Genomic DNA, 17,275 nt, shown 5'->3' with positions numbered 1-17,275 from the left:
CTTTTGTTAAAATATCACGTCTGAGGAAGTTTCATTTTTGATGGCATTTCTATTTCTAATGTTACTCAGTGAGGTAACATGCGTCATGATATATCATAATGTTATGCATGAATGAAAAGGAATCATTTGTAGCATAGGACTTGGCTGTAATAAACACAACGTGATTTTTAAATACAAAATTGTTCTTTATTTGAATGGAAAGTCAAATATAACTGACGGTATAATACTGGGCTCTCTTGCACCAAGAGACTGTAGACCTTTGATCCATTTTCAGGACATAAAAAGCATTAGCGACTTCTCAATTAGGCGGCAGAAATTCACACAGAAATGGTACAGAAATGAGCACTGGTTGGCAATTAAAATTATTTTTTCCCCCGATGAACAGGGTAGAAATGGTGTAAAGTTGCACTGACACACAGATATGGTTTAGGGATTCACTACAGATTAGTTTATCTACAGACAAACCTGTTGGGATCTACATGAGAAGAGGTGATGATGGCTAAGCTGTTCATATTAGAGGTAGACAGTAATGAATTCAGTAATGTTTTAGGAAGAAATGGAGACTACTAGTGATCCATATGACTTGCTGTGAAGCAAAATATCCAATCAACAAGGACAAACTTCTCATACATCAAGAGAAAAACAGTGTCCAAATACTGCAGGAATGAAGTGTGTTGAAGAACATTATCAAAATGCCAAAAGCTACCAGAAACAAAGTAAACGTAACTCAAAAATAAACACAGGAAAAGAGAGGAATCATTCAGACTTCTTCAGAGAGAGCAAATTTCATTGGTAACTTTTTGAGCATCTAGAAAACGGATATGAATGTACAATTTGTGCATGTTGAATACATCTTAATTCCTTGTGAAATGCTTTAGTTATTCAAAAAAATTGAAGATGTGAACAATTCATAAAAATGTGCTACACCATTTTAAAACTGATAGAAGATACACAATGCCTATATTCCTATGTGACCGTTAGTTGTTTCTCTAAAAGATTGTGCAAAAACAAGGAATTGAAAACATGTAGCGCTGTGCAACCTCAAGTTCACCCAGAAATGAAAATTTGCTGAAATGTATTCACCCTCAGGCCATCCAAGATGTAGATGAGTTTGCTACTTCATCAGATTTGGAGAAATGTAGCATTGCATCACTTGCTCAGCAATGGATGTGAATGGGTGCCGTCAGAATGAGAGTCCAAACAGCTGATAAAAACATCACAGTAATACACCTGATTTAGATGAGATGATTTTTGGACTCTCATTCTGACGGCACCCATTCACATCCATTGCTGAGCAAGTGATGCAATGCTACATTTCTCCAAATCTGATGAAGTAGCAAACTCATCTACATCTTGGATGGCCTGAAGGTGAGTCAATTTTCATTTTTTGGTGAGCTATTCCATTAAATTATGTATTTTCATTACACTGGCATCAAAGTGCAATAATATTCAGACTGCATTTTAATTTTTATATGTGTCTGTGCATCTCCATCTCCTTTTCTTTCTCATATCGTATTCTCAAGCAATCTGAAAGTTTACTAACTCCTGGAAATGTAATGAAACTTGAGTATAAAAGTCAACGTGAAACAGTTTGCAACTCATTTTACTTCTGTAATCTGAAGTATTTATGAGTTACATAGGATATTCAACAAGATCAAGATTATTAATCAGAATTGATTGGATGGTTAAAAAATGGGTGTTTCATACCAGAATACATTTATGACTTTATCGGAAAACACATGTTGTTTTAGAAGCATTGCAATTTATAATACAAACTTTTATTTATTACTAATGTGCTCTGAGTAAATGTTGAATTTAGTATTCATGTTGACTTTAAACTCTGGCATGTAGTCCATAATTCATTATAAGTAATTGTTCACATTTTTTGTAACAGGTGTCATCAAGATGCAATTCATGAAGCTCAGATCGTCAAAAATGCAGTAAAAATGACTTGCATAACACTGAAAACATTGACAAATGCTCAACAGCAGATTTAAAAATTCAGAAGTATAGCTTTAAAAGAATAAATAAACATATTACTGTGCTGTATATGGCATAACAATGCAGTCTTTGTGTGGGCGTCACTGTAAAAGATGCAGCATGTGAAAGAAACACAAACCAAGCTTAAAAAACGAGAAGCATTTCGATAAACACACCGGTACCAAATCCCCAAACCAAATAGCCATGAAGAAACTCCCATAAACCAATTCACGCTCACATTTGGCTTTTCACATCTAAAAATCATGATCATTGACATACACCGGAGTGAATGCAAAACAATAACTTCAAGCTTATGACCTATGTTAACACGATTTCTTGACCATGATGACAGGCCTCTACTTACCATTTTCTCATCGTTTCTCACTGCATTTTAAGTTTGCGATGTTTATTGATTAACTGGTTTCATGCATTCAGCTCCTCTATTGCGATGTGACTCCCGAAGAGAGTGATCAGCTGCTCCTCGTAATTCGCAATGTTTCGTTTCATGATGTCCATGCAGGGGCCTAATAACCTCTCAAACGCCTGCACGCCCATTACTGTGGAACACAAGGTGAACGATCACATGACCCGCCGTGCATCTGCGATGCATTGTTATATCATTTATAATGCATTACCTAAGCATTTGACGTTGTCCATGGCATATGCAGAAGCCGCCCGTGGCTTGTTAGTGACGAGCGCCAACTCTCCAAAATACTGGCCTCTAGAGCATGTGGCGATTTCCACCTCCTCGTCTTCAGTATCGTTTTTCGACTAAAAAATAACAATGTCATGTAAATGCATGTGAATCTTTTAAAGCTGAAGGATTTATTGGTTTATTAAGAGCATAATGAACCGAATTGTGCTTATTCTTTGTTAAAACAACGACGTTTGACTCACTTTGCTCCTCTTCATAGTGATCCTAACGTGTCCTGACTCTACGATGTAGAAACAATCTGCCAAATCACCCTGTGAAAACAAGGTAGTAGTTTGGGGTCAGTAAGATTTGTTCATATTTTTAAAAGAAGTCTTTTCTGCTCACCAAGGCTGCATTTATATGATCAAAAATACAGGAATATAGTGAAATGTTGTTATAATTTAAAATAACTGTTTTCTATTTGAATATATATTAAAATGTAATTTATTCCTGTGATCAAAGCTGAATTTTCAGCATCATTCCTCCAGTCTTCAGTGTCACATGATCCTTCAGAAATCATGCTAATATGCTGATTTGCTGCTCAATAAACCTGTTTTATTATTAATAATAGAATACAACACAGAAAACGGCATTTATGTGAAATAGACAAATAAATGACTTTATAAATGTATTTAATCTGAGTGTTTTTAATTGTAATAATTAACCCTTGCTGAATAAATGTATTAATTTCTTGTTTAAAAAAATCGAACTCATATTATATTATACATATTATAACAGATAATTAAATTACTAAAATTGGATGAACCATTAATTCAAATTACTTTTCCATTTTTTTGTGATTTAAAAACAAATGTATAGAGTTTGTACTCACAAATTGAACTCCATCTGATTAAAATATAATAGTGCTGAGCATAAATACAGAAATTAAACCGTAAAAGAAATGTCTAGGTCCTGTACATTTCCAGGTTTTTCATGAACCCATAATAATTACTTAAAATTCTTAGTAGAAAAGTGTATTAGTGTCAAAACTGTCTAACCTGAGCAATGATCTGTTGCCCGCTGTTGTACACTTTGGTCGACAAGACATCAACAACCTTCATTCTCTCTGAAACCTGAAAACAAGAGACGCATTTATTTATAAAACCGACAAGAGAACTGCACATGCAGACGAAAACTCAAATCGCTTTCCTCAAAATAATAAAATACAGTTAGCAGATAGCATGTTGGTAGAAGTTGCAGGGATGAATGCAAAGGTGTGTGTTCAGACCTCCAGTGACGTGAGCAGTGGAAGAGTCCCGATGAAAGCCTCGTACATTTTTCTTTTCTTTGCGTTGTTCTTTAGGATGATCCTTCTGAATGTCAACCGATCCTAGAGACATTTAAGCAAAAATAATATTTTACACTGGAGAGATTGAATCTTTATAGTCCTATAATTTCAGTATTTTCTATGAAAAGCAGAGGGCGCTCTAACACAAACAATACATGAAATGCTCTTGGAGAAAGCATCTGATTTTACTGTAAACCTAAATACCAGGTTGTTTTTTTTGCCGAAACCAGTTGTTTAGCAAATGATGTAGTGCAACCGCATTGAATTCACGCAACTGCAAATTCATTAACATATATATATATATATATTTTATTTTATTTTTTCAGAAGAAAGAGTCATACGACTAAATGAGTAAATGATTGTGTTATTTTTGTTATTACTAGTATAGTTTATTTTTGAATTCGATTTTATTTTTATTTATGTTTTCATTTTAATTTTAGTTAAAATTGTTGTTTGTAAAATGGTTAAATTGTCTTTTATTTCCTTTATTACTTTCAAATTTTAGTTTTAATTATTTTAATACTTCAAATTTAAACGAAAATGAGAAATGTCGCTGAATTAAAAAGTTTTTTTTAAATATATTTTATTTCAGTTAATGTTTGTTTTATTTCATGAAATATTTTTTTTATGGTATTAATTATATATATATAAAAAAAGGTAATTGCTACTCTTTATCTCACATTCTGACTTTTTTTTTTTTTTTTTTTTGAGTTTGTGTCTCTCAATTCAGTTTGTTTCTCAGAACTGCGAGATATATGTAAGGTCAGAATTGTGAGAAAGAAAGTAATTTACATCATGAGATTCTAACTTTCTCAATTCTGACTATCAGAATTAAAAAGTCGCAACTACCATTTTTTTTATAATCCCGGGAGGAAGCTGGCTTCCATAGTTTTTTTTTTTTTTTTTTTTTTTTTTTTTTTTAAGGCTTGTCAGTATTTATTTGCAGAGAAGCAGCAATTCAGCTGCACTGTCTGAGATTTTTTTTTTTTTCCTTTTTTTTTTTTTTTTTTTTTATTATGCAAACAAACATGCTATTTACAGGTGACAAATCAGATACAGAGTAACTAGGGTCAACAAAACATACATGACAGCCAACATGGTTTGTGTGAGTATGTGTGTGTGTGTGTGTGTGTGTGTGTGTGTGAGACTGGGTGTTGGGTTTGGAAGTATACTAAACAAAATAATAAAAAAATTAAATAAATTAATCAAAAAAAAAAAGTAGTAAAAAAAAGTACAACAGTAATGATAACAGTAATAATAACAATAATAATAGTAACATTAATAACAAAAATTAGAGGATAGTAATTAATTAAAAAATAAATAAATAAATTATTAAACTGGCTTCCATAGTTAATGGGATAGGTCACCCAAAAATGAAATTCTATCATTACTCTATGAAGGGTCAGAGAGCTCTCGGATTTCATCAAAAATATCTTCATTTGTGTTCCGAAGATGAACGAAGGTCTTATGGGTTTGGAACGACATGAGGGTGAGTGATTAATGACAGAATTAAAATTTCTGGGTGAACTATCACTTTAATAATCATGGTAAATAATGACAGAAATGACTCACGAGGCACCACAGGGCTCCAGGTGAGGTAGCGATGATGGTGGCGGCCCTCTGCGTGTTGTACATGAGGGCCAGCTCTCCAAAACTCCCACCGTTGTCATAAGAGCCCACGGTCCGCGTGGTGCCTTCCGCTTTCAACATGATGTCAAACGTTCCTCTGCACAAGAAACACAACGAGATATCGACGTCTGAGAGGTTGAAACACCAGCATCGAGATCCAAAGATGAATCATTTATACCTCTCAATGACGTAGAAGTTGTCGCCATCGTCGTCTTGATCAATGATGTGCTCTCCGGTCACCACTACCTTCTCAAAAATGGCATCCAAGACTTGCGACATCTGCTCCTGTTGGTTTGGAGGGCAAAATATGAGCCTTTCTTATCTTAAAGGGAGAGTTCAGCTAAAATAGACTGTTCTGTCATTTTTATTTCTTCTGTCAAATATAAAAGGAGATATTTAACAGATTTCAGGTGAATAACTGCACACATTTGGGTTTGTTCCCAGTGTTATTGTAGTTAACTAAAACCATAAAAAATATTACTTGAATTAGAATAGATTAACTGAAAACAATTACTAAAATAAAATTAATTACTTTAATAAAGAGTTATATTTCAATAAAGTAAAATATGACAAAAATGGCAAACACAATAGAAACAAAGGAAAAAAAAACTTTAACAAAAATTGAATTAAAACTATAACTAACTATAACTAAATTTATTACTATAACTAAAACGTAAAAAAAAATGTATTTGAAATAAAGTTGGAATAAAATAAAATATAAATATTATGAAAAATGACAAAATTGAAATGCTGCCTTGACTGCTAACTTAAATAAAAACTAAACCAAAACTGATATAACACTGACATAAAAATAAAATAAACGTAAACTTTAATATTAAACAACAAAAAGGAAGAAAACAATAATAATAAAAAATGACAAAAGCATATAAAAAGCTACAAAAAAAAAAAAAAAAAAAAAAAAAAATATATATATATATATATATAAAAAACTAATAGAAATGTCAAATGCACATAAGAAAATAGCAAAAAAAATTAAACTAAAATTAAAATGGAACCTGAAAATGTAAAGTAAAGTTGTATAAAAGCTAATTCAAAAATATTAATAAACATTTTACAATAATACTACAATAACACTGGTTTGGAAGAACATTAAGGTGAGTAAATGATGACAGGTTAATTTAATCATTTTTATTTCTTTAACATACATAATATGCAACATTAAATATAAAGTTTAAATGACATTTTTATTTTTTTTATAGAAATTTTCAATATTTTTAGCATTGTTTTCCCAGTAGCCTGTAGCACAGGAACTAAACAAACCATCCATGTTAATCTTACTGGTTGTCTGAAAACAAAATGCATTTTATTCTCGGTTGATAATCTTACCTGGTCCAGGTTTTTGAACAGTAGGATGTCTTTGCAGGCTTCCTGTAGTCTCTGTCTCTGCTCGTCTGTTTTGGGGTGAGTGACCTGAAGGCACAGCAGAGCATGATGGGATACTGGGCAGCAGATGCCACAGAAATGCATACAAGAGGAACTCTCTGTCGCCGGAGCATTTCAATAGCAGGTTTCAAGAGGCCACTCACCCTGGGTTCTCTCTCCTCTTCATCCTCATCAGGGTTGTACGCCTCCGCACAAACTGTCCAGAGAGCAGTGAATTCAGTAAATCAGAAGCAGGATTAGAGTCGAAAACAAATAAAACCAACCTGTCTAGACGACGCATTACTGTGCAATTAAAATACAGCGCTTTGTGCAACCTGTTAAAATAAAAACAAGCCATTTTATCAGCATCTGAATCTTAATGTCTACTTTCAAATACTGTTTTATTGGATAAATGTTTAACAACACATAAAAATGACCATACTGCCACCATTTACTCATCCTCACGTTCTTCCAGACCTTAATGACTCTTAATTCTTTAGTGAAACATAAAAGGAGAGCTTTAACAGATTGTCCAAGCTACTCTGTTACAAATCTGAAAATACAGTGACAATTTAAGAGCTGGAAGAAGGGTTTTCAGTGAATAATAACTTAAATTTGGGTTTGGCTTTCTCACACCTGTCTAATCAAATCAAATCTAACGTACGAAATAACTGAAATAAGTACAAATGAATTATAAATAAAAATATTAACATAAACATTAATATAAAAAAGACCAAACACATGACTAAAAATTAAGATTAAAACAGACATTAAATAAATTAAACCTAAATAATAATATTTAAAATAAAAGAATAAAATGACTAAAGCACATAAAATTCAAAAAAATGAAATAAAAAGACATTAATTTTATTAATGTAATATTATTAAAAAAATAAATAACATGACAACAGCACACAACAAAATAACTAAAAATGGAAAACTAAAATATAGATAAAATATAAATAAATTAAACCTAAATGTAATAAAATAACAAAAGCACAAAACAAAATTACTTCAAATGAAAACTGAAATAAAAATAAATAATATTTCAAATGAAATGACAAAAGCACATCAATTTATAAAAAGGATAAACTAAAAATAAAATAAACCTAAATAGTAATATAAAAAAAAGCTAATACAATAACAAAACCACAAAACTAAATTGCTAAAAAATGAAAACTAAAACTGATATAAATCAATTAAACCTAAATTATATAATATTTGACAGAAAACAAATAAAATGACAAAGCACTTAAAATTCAATTAAATATAAATTAAACTTATATAGTTGTCTAAAAAAACTAATAAAATTACAAAAGCACATAGCTAAAAATTAATCTAAAATAAAAAACTGAATATATAAAATCAAAGCTACTTCAAGATAATAATCAATACAGTTCATGAGTTGTATAAGCTGCTTTTATCTAACTTTACAATGCTTTGTAATTTCATTGTATGGAAAACAGAAGCTCAGATGTTCTGCTAAACATCTCCGTTGGAGAAAGAACGTCATACAGGTTCCAAAACAATATGAGGGTCAGTGAATGTGTAAACTTTCATTTTTAGATGAACTATTCGAGAAAAGTTAGCGTGAAATCTGTTCCAAGAGCTTGCAGCGCTGCTCTCTGCCTGTGTTACGCATGCAGCGAGAGAGATGAGAAGATCGGCTGCTCTCCTCTCCCACACGCCCACACTATTCCTACTATAAATACCAGCACAGAGCTGATAAGACCAGGACCTCCACCGTCTAGATCGATACTCCACTCGAAGATGAGTGAATCCTGACGTTTCGGGGCCAGGAACCCTACAGGAACCGTCTAGACTGATCTAGCTCACAGCTCTAGATTGTTTACATCAATCCAGGGCCTATTACACAACATTTAGCCCTTAATTTCAAGTATTCAGCTCATCTGATCTGCTAAAAAAAAAAATCACAGAATAGCGGTCAAACATTTTGTGTTTTGTCAATGTTTCTCTATACTGTACTGCATTCTCTATCATTCAAAATATTGGGGTTGGTAAGATTAAAATGCTCACCAGGGCTCCATTTATTTAACCAAATAGACAGTAAAAACAGTAATATTGTGAAATATTTTTTAATTTAAAATAACTGTTTGTTATTTGAATATATGCTAAAATGTAATTTATTGCTGTGATCAAAGGTGAATTTTCAGTGTCATATGATCCTTCAGAAATCATTTTTATATGCGTATTTGCTGCTCAAGAAACATTTTTGATTATTATCAATGCTGAAAACAGTTCATATTTTTGTGGAAACCATGAGGATTCTTTGATGAACAGAACATTTATTTGAAATAGAAATCTTTTGAAACATTATGTCATCACTTCCACTTTTTATCAATTTAATGCATCCTTTCCAAAAGAAAGCATTAATTTTTTTTTTTTTTTTTAAACCTTACTGACCCCGAACTTTTAGTGTAAGTCTACATTTTATGTCATTCTCGATCACATCTGGTCTGATCTGAGCTGTTTTCAGTCACAGAGTTCAAACCTGACATGAAATAAACCAGATGGGGAACAACGTTTAACGCTGAGTTTTATAGAAGCCTTTTTCCATTACAATAAAGTGCCTGACAGATATATGTAGGGACTATTTATCTATCTATCAGTATCACATCAATATAAGGATTGAATATGCTCCTCTTCCTGACCCTATAAACTCATTTATTTTTAATTGACCACCAAACTTCTACTTTTCCCATTACAATCAGACTTCATTTCCTATTTCTGTCCGGTCTGTCAGCACAACACATTAAAATCCCTCCATCCATCCTCACTTGTGGTTTATAGCGATCCACGAGAGACAGAACTTCACAGCATCTAAAACACTTTATTTCTGCAAACAAAGCTGATCTTCCATTACCCAATTAAACCATTAGCTCTCTCATTCACTCAGTGAGAGCAGTAAATGATATGTTAACAAGACAAAAGGCACTCCGACCACAAATGCAAGGTCATTAAACAGAACTGGATGTTCTGTAAAATGGGAATTTTTAGTAACTGCCTATACGTTAAATTGTTAACCCAAAACTGAAAAATTTGCTGAGAATGTACTCAGCCTCAGGCCATCCAAGATGTAGATGAGTTTGTTTCTTCATCAGATTTGGAGAAATGTAGCATTGCATCACTTGCTCACCAATGGATGTGAATGGGTGCCGTCAGAATGAGAGTCCAAACAGCTGATAAAAACATCACAATAATCCACACCACTCCAGTCCATCAGTTAACATCTTGTAAAGACAAAAGCTGTGTTTGTAAGAAACAAATCCTTCATTAAGGCATTTTAGCTATAAACCATTGCTTCTGGTCAAAATACAAGTCTGTAATTCATAATAACGCTTCCTTCAGTGAAAAACAGTTTTGGACTGTTTTTGCATGTTCGTGCATATTTCTCTCCTGATTCGGACGAGACTACCTTTTCACTGGAGAAAGCAATATTATGGACTCGTATTTTACCCGGAAGCAACGGTTTGAAGTTAAAAACAACTTAATGTTTTTCTCTTTACAAGACATTAACTGATGGACTGGAGTGTGGATTATTGTGATGTTTTTATCAGCTGTTTGGACTCTCATTCTGACGGCACCCATTCACATCCATTGCTGAGCAAGTGATGCAATTTGGCATTGGCTTTCCTGTAGCTCAAATAGTAGAGCATGGCGCTAGTAACGCCAAGGTCATGGGTTTGATTCCCAGGGAAAGCAAGAGCTGATAAAATGTAAAAACTGTAACTTGAATGCAATGTAAGTCGCTTTGGATAAAAGCGTCTGCTAAATGCGTAAATGCATTGCTCAAATGCATTGCAATGCTACATTTCTCTTCTGATGAAGAACAAACTCATCTACATCTTGGATGGCCTGAGGGTGAGTACACTTTCAGCAATTTTATATTTTGGGTGAACTATTCTTTTCATTCTTTTTGGCCACCAAATCAGGTTCAACAATAAATTACTAGTATATAACCAACAATATAAATCTTCATAGAAAGCTCTTATGCAGATGTGACTTATGTGATGAATGCACTGGATTGAATTTACTACATTTTGTTTAGTTTTTCTTTTCAGGAACCCGATAATGAATTCAGATGCACCTAAAATAGGAGTTGGTAATCATATTACTGAAACTGACTCGTATACTACTCGTGAACTGCATTGACGGAAACTGACAAACTTACCAGAAGCTCTCCGGACAAATCTGTTGATAACCGGAGCTGAAAGGAAAGAAAGAAAAATCACTCCTAGTGCATTTCAATAAAATGGAATATTAATGCCTATAAAATATTCAATTCAAGATGCCACAGTAATGGCCGTTTTCTCCCAGGAAGCATCATTCAGCCTGACCAAAATCAAAACATTTGCCTCATAATTGATCCTCCCTCTGAATGACACACATCATCATGGTAATAAAAAGCATTTGCATGCAAAAAGAAACAATACTGGAAAAGGCCTAGTGCTGATATTTTGTCCTTATGCACACAGCATTATTTTTTATTAAGACCAGATCTTTCATAAGAAATGCAATTAAATTAGAACATCTAGATGATAAAAAAACGGAAAGATCATTTAAAGCCAATTAAGCTTGGTCTTTTGTTCCAGCGCCCATCTGCAGTAGCTGACCACTCATTTTTTGATGGTAAAAAATGAGATGTGTGATCATGCGTTACCAGTGAACAAAAGATCAGTGTTTTAAGGCATTATTGTGCATCGTTATGAAGGATGTCTGTATGAACGGCGATCTAGCTGATGTGATGGATGGACGCAGCGCAATGAATGAAGGAAGAACGCACGCACGAATGCATTACCTACGAATTCTTCATCATCGTCCTCGTCCTCTCCGTTTTCGGAGTCGATCTGCATGGCCTCTTCGATGAAGTTGACGGCTTTCCCCACTCGCGCGGCTGAATTGTGCTCATTGCCAAACGCGCCGCCGCGGCTCTCGTTCTCCTTGAGACGCGTAAAGTACTGCAGCGCGAACTCCAGCAGATCCCCCGGCTGGTTCCTCAGGACCTCCACGGTAAAGCTCTGCAGAAGCTCCGTCAAGCCCTCGGGGATTTCTATACTCATTTCCTGACGGTGAAATGTGCGCAAAATTCGGCCCGATCTTGCGCGTAACGTTACAGCAGTCGGTCCCGTTTCGCCGCGTCAGCTGAGAAGAATGATCCGCAAACGCGTCAGAGGGAACGCGACGGATTTCTCACTATTCCACCATCTGCGTCTGTTTCCTTTCGTGTCCGAGCGCGTCCTCTAATTCGCGGGCGTAAAAATGGCAGGGAATTCAAGAGCTGGCATCCTTTTTTCTGTTGCGCTGATGGCTACAGGAAAGCCGCTCATGTGATGCAGGAAACCATGGCAACCGGCAACCCAAGATTTGCGCAGGAGGGACGCGGATGCGACGCGATGAGCTAGAACGCAACGCTATCTCTTAAATAATCACTGCGATTGCATCACGGTATTATGACATTTTTGGACATGTGCTATGGTTTTCTATAGTATTAGTTGTAATCGCTACATTGGAGTATATGTAAATATGGCACAGGCTTATATAAATATGGAAATCATTCAGGACAATGATAGGGAGGACCGGGGCTAGTTGTCACACCTTTTTCCTCGTTGAAATATATTTCTCAAGATTTATTTAAAGTCATCTTAAGTACAGAAACAAACTTGACTACTAAAATAAATAAATAAATCGTTTTAAATCAAATTAAATAAATAAATTGAACATATCCTTTATAAGTTTTAGAAGTCAGAAAGAGCATGTTTACACACACAGCTTCCAATGCAGCAGAAAGTAGAGATAGTGCAAACATACAGTCCATGATAGTGCAGACATAACACAGTAGAGATGAAATATAACACTAATAAAAGCAAAACAGAAAATTTAATTATGCACTATATACAGAAGTGTAGAAAAAAAGTTGTAATTGTTTAAATTAATGTACAGATATGTTTTTTACAAGTGTGCAGGTTACAATGTATACATTTCGAATTCTATGTATAAATATGTCAGTTATGGCATTAAAATAAATCACGAAATTACAAAATGGAAAAGGGAACACAAATATCAAACCCCCATTGTGTCCATCTGAAACTTAAATAAAGTAATTTAATATAAAATATATATTGTTTATAAATATTATAAAGGAAAATTAATAAACAGTATGTATGTGTATATAAATATACACTGTAAAAAAAAACAACTTCAGCAGATTTTTGAGTTCTCTCAACTTTTTTTTGTATAAACTTAAAACAAGAAGTTGAGAAAACTCAAATCCGCTGAAGCTGGTTGCTCAACTTTTTTTTTTTTTACAGTGTAATACAAAATTATAATATAGTACGAATCCTGACTTTTATGAAAAATACTCTGAGAACAAGTTCAACACGACTTTTGGCAAATCAGTTCAGACTTTTGTCTCAATTCCTTATAGTCAGTGACGGATAAACCTTCCCTGTGTGACAGCTAGCCCCGGTCTCCTCTAATATATACAGTATCAATGTACCATAACCATCTCAGATTCAACACAACAGAAGATGGTATGAGGTAAAATGTTGTATATTCATTTTGTGCCTCTTCAGAGAGTGACGCTTACAAAAAATAATTAAGTTGATGGATAAACAGACACCTCAGGCAGAATTAGACTAAGTGGGTTGCTGGTTAATCCCTTTTTGACGACAAATATGAGCTGATTATGTTGAGATTATTGAGCATGAATACATTTTAAAATTGGAGAGCATCAGAGTTTGACCTTCAATTAGATTGTTGTTATATAAAGGTGCGAGGCCTGCTCCCTCTCTCTCTAAATCTGTTGTTCCACATCTGTCATAATGTATCCAGAATTACTCCAGAATAGAATATTAAAATAACTTTTGGGAAACAAAAGAATGTGATGGAGACTTTAATATTAATCATAGAGCACAAAAATCAGCAGAGAAATATTTCAGTATTGAACATTAAAAAAAAAAAAATATATATATATATATATATATATATATATTGTATTTTTGATAATCAACTGTACAGCTAACAGCTAGACTGCCATCTGTTGGTCACATGGGTGGACACTCACAAATGTCTTAGAATCAGATAAGAGCCAGGGTGCCATGAAGAGCAAAACACAGTCTTATTAAATTTAGATAATTTTTAAAGAAGGGAACTCTATATAAGGGACCTATTTCCTTAAATGTCTTACCAATAAGGATTCCTTCTTTACTGGGGCTGTTAAGCACAAATAAATAAACAGATCATTCAATATTATATGAATCAACTTATATTACTTATAATATCATGCTATTGCAAAGGGCATGGGTTTGATTTTGGCATTGGTTGGGACATAACGGTAGACAACATTTGTTTGATCAAAATTATTTCTTGGTAGGGACACGTCATAGCGTCTCTACTAAATTCTACATCCTTTGAAAATCATAAGAAGCAATGTCTGACTTTGGAAACTTTTTCTTTGGATTGTTTGACAACTCAAAGAGAATATAGGAAAATGAACTTAATTAATTTGTATTTCCTGCCATTTGAATTTTACATAAATAACAAAAATCTGGTTCTAAACCTCTCTTAACTTTATTCAAAGTTGAGATAAGTACATGGAAACTATCCAAAATTCTGTTAATCCTTAAACAAACAAATCTTCATCTCTATATTTATCCTATGTGTCTTTTTAAGATAAAATAACATAGTAAAACCAATGGTAACCACAAATTAACCATGGTTTTGCTACTCTCACCATAGTTTAACCATGATATTTGTAGTAAAACTCTAGACTATAATAAAACCATGGTTAAAAGTGATTTGTATTTACTCCGAAGTCCCGATCTGAATCAAAGGATTCACGAACACGCACCGAAGTATCAAAGGATTCACGAACACGCACCGAAGTCCCGATCTGAATCAAAGGATTCACGAACACGCACCGAAGTCCCGATCTGAATCAAAGGATTCACGAACACGCACCGAAGTATCAAAGGATTCACGAACACGCACCGAAGTCCCGATCTGAATCAAAGGATTCACGAACACGCACCAAGTCCCGATCTGAATCAAAGGATTCACGAACACGCACCGAAGTCCCGATCTGAATCAAAGGATTCACGAACGCACCAAAGTATCAAATGATTCACGAACACGCACCGAAGTCCCGATCTGAATCAAAGGATTCACGAACACGCACCGAAGTCCCGATCTGAATCAAAGGATTCACGAACACGCACCGAAGTATCAAATGATTCACGAACACGCACCGAAGTCCCGATCTGAATCAAAGGATTCACGAACACGCACCGAAGTCCCGATCTGAATCAAAAGATTCACGAACACGCACCGAAGTCCCGATCTGAATCAAAGGATTCACGAACATGCACCGAAGTATCAAATGATTCACGAACACGCACCGAAGTCCCGATCTGAATCAAAGGATTCACGAACGCACCGAAGTATCAAATGATTCACGAACACGCACCGAAGTCCCGATCTGAATCAAAGGATTCACGAACACGCACCGAAGTCCCGATCTGAATCAAAGGATTCACGAACACGCACCGAAGTATCAAAGGATTCACGAATACGCACCGAAGTATCAAATGATTCACGAACACGCACCGAAGTCCCGATCTGAATCAAATGATTCACGAACACGCACTTAAGTCCCGATCTGAATCAAAGGATTCACGAACACGCACCGAAGTATCAAATGATTCACGAACACGCACCGAAGTCCCGATCTGAATCAAAGGATTCACGAACACGCACCGAAGTATCAAATGATTCACGAACATGCACCGAAGTCCCGATCTGAATCAAATGATTCACGAACACGCACTTAAGTCCCGATCTGAATCAAATGATTCACGAACACGCACTTAAGTCCCGATCTGAATCAAAGGATTCACGAACACGCACCGAAGTATCAAATGATTCACGAACATGCACCGAAGTCCCGATCTGAATCAAAGGATTCACGATCGCACCGAAGTATCAAATGATTCACGAACACGCACCGAAGTCCCGATCTGAATCAAAGGATTCACGAACACGCACCGAAGTCCCGATCTGAATCAAAGGATTCACGAACACGCACCGAAGTATCAAAGGATTCACGAATACGCACCGAAGTATCAAATGATTCACGAACACGCACCGAAGTCCCGATCTGAATCAAATGATTCACGAACACGCACTTAAGTCCCGATCTGAATCAAAGGATTCACGAACACGCACCGAAGTATCAAATGATTCACGAACACGCACCGAAGTCCCGATCTGAATCAAAGGATTCACGAACACGCACTGAAGTCCCGATCTGAATCAAATGATTCACGAACACACACCGAAGTCCCGATCTGAATCAAATGATTCACGAACACGCACCGAAGTCCCGATCTGAATCAAAGGATTCACGAACACGCACCGAAGTATCAAATGATTCACGAACACGCACCGAAGTCCCGATCTGAATCAAAGGATTCACGAACACGCACCGAAGTCCCGATCTGAATCAAATGATTCACGAACACGCACCGAAGTCCCGATCTGAATCAAAGGATTCACGAACACGCACCGAAGTATCAAATGATTCACGAACACGCACCGAAGTCCCGATCTGAATCAAAGGATTCACGAACACGCACTGAAGTCCCGATCTGAATCAAAGGATTCACGAACACGCACTGAAGTCCCGATCTGAATCAAAGGATTCACGAACACGCACCGAAGTATCAAATGATTCACGAACACGCACCGAAGTCCCGATCTGAATCAAAGGATTCACGAACACGCACCGAAGTATCAAATGATTCACGAACACGCACCGAAGTCCCGATCTGAATCAAATGATTCACGAACACGCACCGAAGTCCCGATCTGAATCAAAGGATTCACGAACACGCACCGAAGTATCAAATGATTCACGAACACGCACCGAAGTCCCGATCTGAATCAAATGATTCACGAACACGCACCGAAGTCCCGATCTGAATCAAAGGATTCACGAACACGCACCGAAGTATCAAATGATTCACAAACACGCACCGAAGTCCCGATCTGAATCAAAGGATTCACGAACACGCACCGAAGTCCCGATCTGAATCAAAGGATTCACGAACACGCACCGAAGTATCAACCCAGCTAACACAGTTACGTCGTGACGCAACTGTGTTAGCTGGGTTGATACTAGTAGTGTAACTAATTAGTAATAAGATTTCAGTAATAACAATAGTTACGTCGTGACGACGTAACTGGACCGGACCATATACGTCGCTGCGACGTACCAAATAACG

At 35.5% G+C, this 17,275-nt stretch overlaps 1 protein-coding gene across 1 annotated transcript; it reads right to left on the bottom strand.

Moving 5' to 3' along the window:
• Nucleotides 1–170: 170 nt before the first annotated feature.
• Nucleotides 171–12,237, bottom strand: prkar2b (protein kinase cAMP-dependent type II regulatory subunit beta). Its single transcript, XM_079411670.1, has 11 exons — nucleotides 11,794–12,237; nucleotides 11,167–11,202; nucleotides 7,139–7,191; nucleotides 6,939–7,022; nucleotides 5,770–5,876; nucleotides 5,535–5,688; nucleotides 3,903–4,004; nucleotides 3,673–3,747; nucleotides 2,878–2,946; nucleotides 2,616–2,751; nucleotides 171–2,537 (listed from the first exon to the last, which is right to left on the bottom strand). Exons 1-11 carry the CDS (start codon nucleotides 12,053–12,055, stop codon nucleotides 2,404–2,406), a joined length of 1,212 nt encoding a protein of 403 aa, XP_079267796.1. The 5' UTR covers nucleotides 12,056–12,237; the 3' UTR covers nucleotides 171–2,403.
• Nucleotides 12,238–17,275: the final 5,038 nt, after the last annotated feature.

This window comes from Barbus barbus (genome assembly GCF_936440315.1).
Source record: "Barbus barbus genome assembly, chromosome: 48".
Lineage (NCBI taxonomy): Eukaryota > Metazoa > Chordata > Actinopteri > Cypriniformes > Cyprinidae > Barbus > Barbus barbus.
This window is presented reverse-complemented; position numbering and strand designations above follow the sequence as displayed.